This window comes from Artemia sp. Qi Xiang Cuo, chromosome 21, assembly GCF_049724085.1.
Source record: "Artemia sp. Qi Xiang Cuo chromosome 21, ASM4972408v1, whole genome shotgun sequence".
NCBI lineage: Eukaryota > Metazoa > Arthropoda > Branchiopoda > Anostraca > Artemiidae > Artemia > Artemia sp. Qi Xiang Cuo.
Window position 1 is genome coordinate 49,725,192 of NC_142814.1, and position 13,325 is coordinate 49,738,516.

The 13,325-nt window shown below is 34.3% G+C and overlaps 1 protein-coding gene across 1 annotated transcript in view; it reads right to left on the minus strand.

The window, feature by feature from the left end:
• Window positions 1-593: 593 nt before the first annotated feature.
• Window positions 594-13,325, minus strand: part of CycT (Cyclin T) — a 99,928-nt gene continuing 87,196 nt past the window's right edge. Inside the window, exon 9 of the mRNA XM_089107280.1 lies at window positions 594-863. Within this exon, the coding sequence (XP_088963406.1) occupies window positions 855-863 (9 nt within the window). The 3' untranslated portion in view covers window positions 594-854. The remainder of the gene's footprint in view (window positions 864-13,325) is intronic.

The window sequence follows — 13,325 nt, forward strand, 5'->3', positions numbered from 1 at the left end:
AAGAAAGCATTTTCCAAGAAGCATTCCCCCCAAAAAGGTATTTTTCAAATCTGGGAGTGGGTAAAATAATGCCCCCCTCCTAACTGAAGTCACTGGGTTTGATCGAAATTTTTCTATAATTAGTAAGTATTTTAATTTTTTCAAAACCACATTCATAATCTAAAGTAATTTCTAATTTTGCAACCGTCATTTTTCATAAACTCATTTTATTATAGAAAAATAGAACTTTTTTTTCCTTTCACAATTTTATCTTTGACAGCTTTATGCTTTTCATTTTAAATTAAAATATTAACTACAGTCGCATAAAATTGATTTATATTACCGTGAAAGATTGGAATAAGAGAATGTCGACTCTCGTTGGCGAATGTTAACATTCCCCAGCGAGAGTCGACATCCTTCTGATTTTGGTTTTGGACTGAAACATTTACATTATTTTTCAAATTTTCAAGTAAGTATATTAAATATATTCACTGAAATCTTCATTGCTGAAAGTACAATTTCCTTAGATACCATCCTACCACTGCTCATCACACTTATTACAGCAGAATAGCCCTGTAATACTTTTTTGCGAAAAAGAAGTTGAAAAGTAGATTTAAAAAATATTTATTACAAACAGTTAATTTTAAACGATCTATGTACATGAACAGCCTTCCTAAATCAATCCATAGGATTGCAAAAATTTGCTCAGCCCCCTGACTCATAATTAAAAAGCTAAAAAATAATCTGACAAAATTAAAAAAATATCACCTAATAACAATAATGTTTATAACAGCTAATCACGCCTATGCTCGGTTACAGGTCAAAAGCCCTTGGAGAAATTTCGACGATTTCTTTGGAACTTCCAGCTTACACGGTCATGATTCCTGAAAAAAGGAAAATATTTAAGGATAAACAAAATACAAATGGAGGGGGGCATCAGACGTTTTGAAATAGAATTTCACGTTTTTTCTCTTATGTAATTGCCGATTTCGGCTTGTCCATCTGTTAAGATCTATCGTCTTTTGACGAAAATCAATTTTATTTGAGAATTTGAGGACTTTGATCTTACTTCTAAGGATGTTTTTTTTTTTACAAAATCAAAGCTCATCCTTCTCTCATTAGTAGTCTGAGAACTTCGATGAGAATATTATCTAAGTACTTTGTTCAATGTTTTACTCTGCAAAAAAAGTTACAACTTGCGTACTTTTCACTAAAATCTGCGAGTCCAAAGAATCTTTATTCTTTGATTTAGCAGAACCATGTAATATCACAAAAGCGAGAATTGGGTAGTCGAAATATGAGGCTATTACTTTTTGAACAGGCGTCAAACGATGACGCTGATGCTGGCTGATGCAGCAGAAAGAAGACACTGATCACATCCGTCTATCCCTCCTAGAAGTCTCCATAATTTTATAATTACTCCTAAATTCTTCACGTGATTCACTCATTTTTATCAGGTTGCGCCCCCCTCCAGATTAGAAACAAAGCTTCACAAGTGCCTGCTTAAAAGTTTAGCACATTGATATAAACAAACTGAATTTGGTAGGCCAAGTTTATGAAGAAACAACAACAACAGAAAACATGTGAAATCTCAAGGTTTCAGAGAACGTTGACCCTCCCACCCCTTCCGACTAACATGCCTACTTTCACGATACCAAAGCGTTGTCTCAAGAAGTTACTTTGGGTGGTAACTTCTAGAAAACAATCTAAACAATAGAATATTAAGTAATAATAACAGCTTTCCTTTATGGGGAGAACAGTACATTGAAATAAAACCTAGTAGATTAATTTCCTGGTTACTATGAAAAAGACAAGGGCAGATCCAGGATTTATTTTAGGGGGAAGGGGGGGGAATAGGTTGATCGGATAAACTTGCGTTAGGATTAAGTTTAATTAACGCAATCTTGCGTTAATTAAGTAAATTACACTACTTTAGACTATGTTAGTGGGGGGGGGGGTGCCCCGGCCCCCCTGGATAAAGATCAGATGTTTTAGAGTACTTTGGTCATTGCTGAAATATCCGAGCCAAATACACAAATTAGAATACAGTTTGCGAGCATGTATTGTTACTAAAAACATATTAGAGAAAAAAAGGAATTGGTGAGGTGGAAAAATCAAAGCTCCCTTTCATTCTGGACCTTCTAATTCAAGATAAAGCAATTATCTTTTTCTGTTGAGCTAGTTAGGCAAATAAGAATAGAAACTAATTAACGAAAAAATCGAAACAAAGCACCAAATCCTTTTTCACATCTAAAAAGATCAGAACCTGAACTGTCCTACCAAGAGAAAACAGAACCAAAGAAAGATAAATCTCCAAAACAACTGGTCTACTCCGAGAAGGAAGAAAAGGAAGAGAAATTAAAAAAAAAAAAAATCGTTCGCCAACGAAGCCTCCTCAGCATTGCAAAAGAGAAAGATAAAAACTTAACAAAACAAGGAATTGAAGATAAGAAAAATAAATAAAAATACACAAAAACTACTGCATATAACATTTAAAAGGTTAAACTGTTAATAACGGATGAATAGTTCAAAGACAATGAAAAATACAATCTCTTTAATATAATAAGCAATACTAAAAGTCCAATAGCAGACTTCCTGCCTTGTGCCCTGTTTATTGTTAGGTTACTGGACTCTGTTCACATAGTCCGCATTAGAGGACCAACTGAGACATATAGGCGCAATAACATATAACATACATTCATATATATATATATATATATATATATATATATATATATATATATATATATATATATATATATATATATATATATATATATATATATATATATATATATATATATATATATATATATATATATATATATATATATATATATATATATATATATATATATAAATATATATTCATCCACTTTTCGGAGCGCCCATGCTTCAGAGCCATATTTGACCACTGTCATCACTGTAGCTTCTAATATTCTAATCTTGGTTTGCAAACTCATCTTCCTATTCTTTCAAAATTTCTTCCAAACTTTTTTTTAACTGAAAAAAAAACACCCCGAGCCTGGGCTATTCTACTTATAACATCTTCACTGCTCCCACCATCTTTACTAATAATACTACCAAGGTACGTGAAGCTGCCCAACTGATCAATCTTCTCATTACCCAACGTTACCTTTTCATCTTCACTTATTCCTAGCCTTAGTGACTTAGTCTTCTTAACATTAGTTTTCAACCCTATTCTAGCACCATGAACTCGCAAAACCTCTATAAGTTTATTCATTTTGCTCACACTTTCATCTAGGATGCTTAAATCATCGGTATAATTTAAGTCCAGGAGAGTTTTTCCTCCCCATTTGATTTCCGTGATCTTCCATTGCCTTTCATGTGCTCCTTAAGACAAAGTCCATCAAAATAATCCATATACAGAGGGATAGAACACAACCCTGCTTAACTCCTGATTTAATACAAAAGCAGCTAATAACCTCATTTCCTACCTTAATCGCAGCAGTGTTATTCTTGTACACAGCACTAATCACTTTAACGTATTTGTCTGGTATACAATACAAGGGTAAAACCTTTACAAAAGCTCTTCTATCAACATAATCGAACGCTTGCTCATAATCTATAAAACTGAGGACCAAAGGTGTTTGACAACTCAGGCACTTCTCAATTATTAAACCAAAAGTGAAAATTTGTTCGACACATCCTGTACCTTTTCTAAAACCGCACTGTTTTTCTCTTAAAACTTTGTCTATAGCATCTCTCAGTCTAAAAAGTTTCATATCACTAAGTAATTTGGTATCTACAGAGACCACACTGATGCCTCGATAATTACTACACTCACTTTTATCACCTTTCTTATAAAGTGGCTTTATTAAGGTTTTCCTAAAATCGTTAGGTACTTCCCCTTTGTCAAAAATCATATTCATAATCTTCAGTAACTTATTTCTAACCTCAGAGCCACACCACATTTAAGAAACTCATTTACCACATTATCAGCAGCTGGAGCCTTATTACTTTTTAATCCTTTTAGTACTGTCGCTAATTCTTCCTCACAAAACAAATCCTCCTTCAGAGCAAAGGTATCAAAAACTTTTTCATTTTCTTTTATAACTTTTCTTTTAGCTTTATCTTGGTTTAATAAATTCTCAATATTTTCTGCCCATACTTCTTTAACTCTTTCCCTATAGTTAATTGCGGGCCTATTTCTAGCTTTGACTGGACAAAATCCAGATTGACTATTCCCTCTCAATTTATTATAACATGCCAGTACAATATTTTACTTTTATGCCGTCTAGCTGCATCTTACAGATCCTCGGAAATTTTACCCATGACCTCCACTTCACACCTCCTTAGTCTAAATTTTGATTTCGATCTCAAGGTTTGTACAATTATATCCGTTTTTTTTTTGTAAAATCCGTCAGTTTTTATCCGCTCTGAAATAGATACTTTCGAACATTTTTGTCCAGGTAACAGCTTGAAAAACACCCAGGTGACGGAAGTCATGGGGAGTCGAGGAATTACAAAAGGAATTAGTTTGTTTCCCCTATTTGCTTCTGATTGGGGGAGGAGATTTCTGGTTAAATCCCTTTCATGTAAAGGATTATCTCCTCCAAACGCAGGAACAAACAATCATCAAAGTCTTGATACTTCAGAGGGGCTAAATTCAGAGGAGAGGGAAAAGAGAACAGATATTTGAGCCGCACTGCATTTGGTACACCAGTCATACATGAGTCACGAAGCCACAAAGATGCATCAAATAAGAATACAAAGCATGATTTTGGTAGAAAGCAAATTCTTTAGCATTCAACGCAGTTAACTCATCCCCTTGTTCCAGGATTCGGATATTTTTTACCCTCGTTTTTGTCTGGGTCCTGCGATTAAGAATTTGTCATCTAACCCTCTGAATAGTCAACAGGAGGCAGTTTTGTCGAAGGGTTTTAAGTGCTGTTTTCCAACACCGATTTTTTTATTCATTATAACTTCAAAGGTAGAGTAAGGAATTATGGATATTGATAAAGCTGAGGCTCCTCAAGAGCTTAGAACCGAGATCGTAGGGAAACTAAACACTTAATACGAGCAAAATTGGAAAAGATATCACACAAAAAAATGACATTAAAGTACTTTTTAATTTGAAAAAGGATAAAGTCCTTACTATCACCAGAGCGGAAAAAGGCAACACTATTGTAATTATGAACACTGTTGATTATGATCGTCAAATGAACACCATTATTTCAGACACTATTACTTACAAAAAACTGGATTTTGATCCTACAGATAAATATGAAAAGTCGACAAAAGAGGAATTGGAGTCACTGAAAAATAATTGACACATTACCCCACAATTTTATAATAAATTTTATCCAAGAGGTTGTTCTGTACCCAAGATCTTTGGTCTACCCAAGATTAATAAGACTGGAGCCCCCTTCGTCCCATTGTGTCACTCCTCCGTCGCCTGTTTCAAAATTAGGAAAATGGTTGTCCGTGGCATTGCCTCCTCTTTTGGGAACACACAAATCATATTCAAAAAATCCGATTGATCTCACCTATAAATTAAGAAATTTCGCATTGGAGGAGAATTCAATTCTCTGCAGTTTTGACGCTGTTTCCATGTATTCAAATTGCAATGGAAAAAAGTGCGAAGACATATTAAAGAGTAAATTACAAAACAATTCGATTTGATACAAGATTTGACCTTAATCCGTTTGGATGTTGAAGTCATTATGAAACTAGTTATCCTGGTAAATGAATATTCTTTTTATTTTGGTTTTAGAGAGGAGTTTTACAGGCAGGTTTTTGGTTTACCCATGGGGGCATCCCTCTCTCCTTTGTTGGCAAATCTTTTCATAGATTCTATTGAAACCTTCGCTATACACAGTTTTAGAATCTCCCCTTGTTTCTGGGGTAGGTTCATTGATGATGTAGTTTGCATTTGGAGACACCGTTTAGATTCCTTAGACCTTTTCTGTAAACACTTAATTATCTTTGATAATAATATCAAATATACAGTGGATCTTGAGGAAAATGACAAACTGCCTTTTCTTGATATTTTATTAATTAAAAGTGATCTCCACTTACTTTTCTCGATATATAGAAAACCTACGCACAATCATAGGTATTTAAATTTTCATTCGTGCTACCCTGTGTCTGTGAAACGAGGGGTTGTGATTTCACTAGTGGATAGAGCCTTCAGAATTTGTTCCCAGGAATTTCTCGATTTGGAATTTTTATATTTGAGAGATATTTTATTTTGTAATAATTACCCAATTAAGCTCATTGGTAAAATAATAGAAAACAGGCCTATTAAACATGATAGTAAGGTCATTGAAGTTTCGTAGTCTTCTGAATTAAATGTATCTGAAAGTTTCATTTCATGGCCATATGTACCTGGTTTGGGTGAGAAGCTTTCACGAATTTCGCGTAAATTTAACATTAATACATATTTCCAATCGGTGAGACCAATGGGTAGTTTCTTTAGTTCTGGAAAGGATTTAGCCCGGGGAAATTTGATTCCGTGTTCTTGTGGGAAGTTTCATACTGGTAGAACTCGCCAAAAATTTCTTGAAAGATTTATTAAGCATTATTGAGATTTATTGAGCATTCTTTAGTTTTGGAAAGGATTTAACCCGGGGAGATTTAGTATGTGGGATGTATAAGATTCTGTGTTCTTGTGGGAACTTTTATACTGGTAGAACTCACCAAAAATTTCTTAAAAGATTTATTGAGCATCGCAATTCAATAGAAAAACCCTACAATTAAACAAGCCTCCTGAAACTTTTGCTTCAGCTCTGGTGGAACATATTATCTTTCAACCTGAACAATTAGTAAAATTTGATGAGGCCACGGCTATTTCTAATGATAGAAATTTTCCTCAGTGGGCGAGGGAGGCTGTAAAAATTAAAAAATATGTTTGCTAATCTTTCGATTATTAGGGACACGGGAAATTTAAATATTGACTCAATTTATGATAATCTTTTGAAAAGTGCATCAACAGTCAATAAGGGAATTAAGATTTTAAATAAGCACCAGTCGACTATATTACCTAGTAGACCAAAACGAATTGATTCAATAATAGCTAACAAGAGGATTTCTTTCGCAAAATAATAATTAACTTAATTTCGATTTTTATATATATATATTTTTTTTTTACCTCAGTTGCTATGGTGTTCTCATCGAACTAACTCTAATAGCTTATTTTCCCTACGTGGATCAGTTACAACAATTGTATTTTTATTGGTGGTGGTTTGATTTGTTTTTAGTTTTTTTTTTTTTTTTTTTTTATCTTTGTTTCTCTTGTGCTGAGGACGCCCAGTTTGAATACAGGCGAAATTCTTTCTTCTTCTTCTATTTCACAGCAGGCAGTTGATACTATGCAGTTGAGCATTGAAATGCAGTTGAGCATTTCAGTTGATACTATTTAGCCCTTTTCCTTTTGCCTCACTATGTGGGCTACAGAGCTACTGGCTTGGTTGTCTCTTATTTATTAGATATTCTCAGATATCTTTCAGTAGATCTATTGACTCAAGGAGTTCAAATATAAGAAGATAGATATCGATTTCTGTGCTCTGTGTGCAGGTATAGTTGGCTAGGCTCTTGGCTGATAGTGAGATTTTGTGGTGTTTGAAGCACTTTAACAGTTCACAATTCAAAGTATGCTGTGCAGACGTCAGCATATTACATTCAAATAGGCAGTGGTCAATTGTTTTATTATTCATAATACAATCCCTGCAAAGAGGGGACAGGGGAAATGAACCACTAGAATTAGAAAACTGATACGAGAATGCAAGAAAGTTGAGTCCATTTGTTCCAGAATGAATTCTGTGATAAATTTTAGAAAAATACTTATTGGGAAAGGGGGAAAGAGTAGGATTTTTCTTATTAAACATAATATCTGATAGTCTCCATCGGTAAATATCTCTAATGGGGATTGGTCTCCCACTTGGCTGGTCGATATTTATAGCATTTTTGGCTATTTCATCAACCTGATGATTACCACTTATACCAGAGGGGCTAGGAATATACTGAAGATAAGTTCTTATGCCACTTGAAGCAAGATTATCTATAATACTAAGACAATGATAAGTGTCAATATCCAGCTTATATTGAGGAGCTGAAGACAGCAACTCAAGGCTTGATAAAGAGTCAGAATAAACTATAATATTATTTGAATTAGCAATCAAGGGTTTATTTTCCATAAGGTGTTCTAATGCCATAATTATGGCATTTAACTCTGCAGACATTATAGATACATTATTATACAATCTCTCACCCATTGCAATTTTCAGGTGAGGAAGGAAGGCACCACTTGCTACCTTCTCATTCATTTTGAACCCATCAACAAAGATTTGGAAATGGTTTTTTATAAGTAATTGTATTAAGTTCAGCAAATTTTATCTGGACAAAAGTGATGGGGGTTAAATCTTTAATCCACTTCGAGAAATCAGTATTTATTATGGAAATTGACCAATCCCATGGAGGGGATTGGGGAAAGTAGGTGCAATAGAGTTTGCAGGTACAGGGAACTTCTTCTGAATATTGGCATACTCATCTGCAATGCCTCTATACATGGCTGGAATTATGTAGGGTGTGTGAGCTATTTGATTCAATTTTCGTAAGATGTTTTATCAAGAGAAAGTTACGTCTCTCCCTTATTGTTGTTAATCCACTCTCCATAAGCAGAAACTTGGTGTTTGTGGGTTTCCTAAGACCAAATATGAGACGTATTATATCGTTTTGTATTGTTTCAATTTTTTTTGCATCTAGGTCTTTGCACATGCATCATAGATGATGAGCCCATAGTCAATATGGGGTCTTATATCTGATTTATAGAACCAGAGTAAGGTTTTCTCCTTACAACCCCAGGGTGTAGAAAGAAGTCTTTTTAGTATAATTGTTTTTCTATAGCATTTTTTTATTGTGTTTGAAATGTGGAGGTGGAAATTAAGTTTTTGGTAATTAATATGATTATCTTCTCGAATAGTTGTTCCATTTATAGTTAGTCTTGCATTAACATGATTTCGCTTTCGGTGAAATTGGATTATTTTTGACTTGGTAGGTGCAATGGGTAAATCTGAATGTTGACAGAATTTTTCAAATTGGAAAAGTGACTTTTGCAGCTTTGACTGGGCAATCTCAAAGGTGTTGCAAGATGACCATAGTACCAGATCATCAGCATATTGTAGATTCGTGTGGGGGAGGTTCATGTCCCAGAGATTTAGGGCAAAGAGGAGGCAGCTGAGGACTGCTCTCTTTTGGGGTGAAGAGGCTGAACCTACACAAACAATGAAACTTCGCAATTCTATGAAAGATTTTATAAAAGATACTAGCTTGGGGGGTAGTCCAAAGTTAGCAAGTTTAATTAAAAGGAGGTGATGGTTCGTACTGTCGTATACCTCTTGAAAATCAAGGAAACCAGCAACTAGGGCGTTATTATTTGATGATGATTCATTTATTTCGTTTTTTAACAATTCGAAATCATATATTGAGAAACCGTGTTTCCTGCAGCCATTTTGAGTGTAAGGGATTATATCATTTTTTTTCAACAAACCAGAGGAGTCGGTAATAGATCATTTTCTCCATTATTTTCCCCATCACAGGAGTAATCATTATGGGCCTATAAGACTCAGAGTTATTTTTAGGTTTATTTTTCTATAGTATGCGTAAGTGACACAATCATTTGCTGATTTTGTGAAACATCGGTGAAGCCCAAGTATGAACATAACAATTCTGAATTTGAAGTGTTTATGAAGGAATGTGATCCTTTACTCATGTACGGCGTATAATGTCATTTGATACTATTAGTTATGGTTATACTATGATGTATTGCATTGTTCATTTTCTGGATTGAAAATGGGCTGGTCATATACTCAGATCCTGGGCGAGGGTGGTAACTTGGGTTCATAGGAATTGGGGGCATTTTGCTACAATTATTTGATGTTCATTGTCATAATGGGTATTATTATGTATAAGCTCATACAGTAGTGGGTTGGGGGAAGTCTTTTTCCCACAGATGTGGCTTATGACTTTATGTATAATTGGCTCATGTGTTTCTCTGGAGAGATTATTTGCACAATTATTCCAGTAGTTATATTTAAAATTTATTATGGTCCTTTTTAGATTAGATTCTGCTTGTAATTTTTTTAAATATGTAATAGGTAATGGTTTTTTTTTTTAAGAATGTTCTCCTAGCTGCCTTTTTTGTTCTCCATTTATTTTGGCACTCATTTGTCCACCATGCTTTGGGAATATGTTTAGGAAAGGTTTTCCTGGGTGTTGTCCTGGGGATAGCATGATTAGCTGTATTTATTAGTAAAGATGCCAAAACTTCAGCATGTGTGTCAGGTGTTGCGTTTGAAATGCATGAATTTTGGGTGAAACTTGTAATTTCATCATTTAGCTTATTTTGGAACATAGGCCAATTTGCTTTAGTGTTGATATATTTGGAGGTATGTGATAGGGTTTCAGCAGGTTCGTTTAGGGCCGTTTCGTTTAGCAAACTATGGCAAAGTGGTCAGTACATAGACTATCAATTTTATTTATATAAATCTTATTCAAAATATTTAAAAACACAATTTTTAGATCAATTGTACAGAAGCTGCCATTTTTGGGGCTTAAATATGTATTCCAGTTTGGAGCGGTAGCACCAGATAATCCGTTATTATTTGAAGTCATGCGTTCAATGAACTTATAAGCTTCATTTGCTGGTCTTTTTCCACCCAAAAGACTGTGGACATTAAAGTCTCAATAAATAATGATATTTTTCAACATATTAGAATTATTTATATAGCTGAAGAAATCCATGGCATCTGTAGCTTGGCCATTAGGGTTATAAAAGCTTAATATGTAAGTTTTTGTATTGTTCAGCCAAACACTGATACCAATTGCATCAACATCATTTACAAAATCTGAAAAGTTGATACCACAGAATTTTATATTATTTTTAACTGTTAAAGCTACTCCACCTCTTTTTCTCTCTGATGATCTATCCTTTCTCAGGATAGTGTATCTCAGAGACTTAATTTGTTGATTTTGGGTTAAATAAGTTTCCTGGAGGCAAGCAATATTGATGGAATTATTATTCATAAAATATTTCAGTAAATGATCTTACGTTCCACTAGAGCATTCATATGTGTTGTGTTGTTGATTTATTTTTCGTTTGACTGTGTATCAATGTTCAGCTTTGTTAATAGTAAAGCAAGATCTTTTTTTTGCTTGAATGAGCATCGGATTAGGGATGTAGATTTTTGCTAATTCAGCAATGATTTTTGTTTTCTGTTTTTGTTGTATATTCATGGCCTGAACTGCATTGCAGTTTAGAATGAATAAGCATATATTTGGGGTTTGCATGTTTTGTTGTGCATCCAGTTTGTCAGTTAAGGGATTAATTCCTGGTAGTGTTTCTGGTTTGTTTCTTGTTGGGAAGGGGTGCCAAGCCGACCTCATCTCACTAGGCAAGGAGGCTTGTTGGTCTTGTGACTCTTTCTGATATAGATGCGAGCTGGGGGACTTAAAGGCTTGTGTTTCGCAAGGAGTACGTGGTACATGGGGAGTTATTGACGTGGAATTTTCATTTTGTTTCAATATAGGTTTTATTTGGTGTGAGTGGACATTGTTTGCATAAATAGACGCAGAAGGGTACGAACTATCTTTCTCTGTTTCTATTTGGAGTGTTAGTGCTCTTGTCTTATATGCAGGGCGTTGTGATTTATTGGTGGATTCATGAGGGGCTTTACAATTGATACATGTAGGCTGAGTGTTGTTGCAAGTTGTCAATTTTTTAGGATGGGAGCCTTTACAATTACTACAGGCTAGGAGAATTTCATTGCATTTATTTGTTGTGTGTCTCAGTTTTAGACATTTCTGACACTGGATAGGCTTCGGCTTGTTTTCCTTGTGCGGTTTGATTTGCCCAAATAGGAATAACTTTTCTGGGATATTAATTTTTTCCTTCAGTGTAAATAAGAAAGATCTACTTGTTTTTAATCCATTAGAGTTGGGTTTACCCAGTTGAGTGAAATCTTCTACAGGGATTGTGTTACCAGGCCTATCTGAGAGCCCTTCTTTTAACTCCTGAATTGGTATTTCTAGGGGATCATTATATAATACTATTTTTGTTGGGGATTGTTTTGGGTTCCATTTAGATGAATTAATTGGGGTATTCAGAAGAGATTTTAGATTAAGTACTATATCTGCAGATTTCTGATCTTGGACAGCTATTAGCAAAGATCCATTACGGTGAATGTTAAGAGAAAACATTGATTTTAACATTTTGAAAATTGCAACCCTTATTGTAGTAATCTTCGTTATTTCAAAGGGGGTATTAGGAGTAATTTTGAGGTAAATGCCTAAGTTTTGGGAAAGAGAAACTTGGACAGGGGGAGGGGAAATACTTTTGATTGGGGACGTTTTTTTCCTTTTTTTGGAGCTCCTAGAAAGGACCTCTTGAAATCCATTATCATCTATGGTGACATTAGCTCCAACACTGATCATTGTCCTATTCTCAGAATTTGAGCTTCTCATGTGAGCTTTGTGATAGAAAGCTTGACCAGCCAAGATGGGGCAAAAACGGATCAATTTCATTAGTATTTAGGGTGGGATCCGGAGGGACTTTTTTTAGGGGGAGTTCTTTGCATTGCCTATTGGAATAAACTTTAAGCTAAACAGGAAAAGATAGTAATATGATACAAGACCGTCTGCACTCTACTCTGGGGAAAACTTCACCATCCACAAAAGAAAACACCATAGTTTGGCCCTGAGGAGGATTTTGAGCACGATTGGTTCGGTACAACTACTGATAAATCGAGACAATAATTCACAAGAGACTTATTTTTAAATTTCTTAAAATGTTGCTGTTGTGATGAAATATCCGCGTTATTTTAGTTCTTCATCTTTTTCTTCTACTGGCCGCAGTCTCCTTCGTCGTTTTTTCTCTCTTATTTTTTAGTTTTTTTTAACAAAATATATACACGAAATAGCAAAAAAACTTCAATAAACCAGCAAATTACAATAGGCTTGGAAATATAGCTGAATACAATTCATGCAATAAAAAAAATGATTAATATCTGTCTTTTTAAATTCTAGAAAAAAGAAAAGGTTATGCATAAAGAGAATATTTCCAGATTTACAGCAGAAGTTATCAGTCTTAATCTTAGCTAAATCCAACTGCTCTTTAATTTTAAATCTTGAAAGTAATTCAATGTTACTAAAACAAATTGGAAAACCAACTAAAAAAAAATGTCTGATTATGGGGTCTTTCTTTCTAAGTACTCCGTCTTGTGTGTTAATATGACGGGTTCGTAAATAAATAAAAATTTAATAAAAGTTTGCTTTTTGGTTTTGGGTACAAAAAGACTGGACAATTTATTAGTAAATTTCTTTTTTTA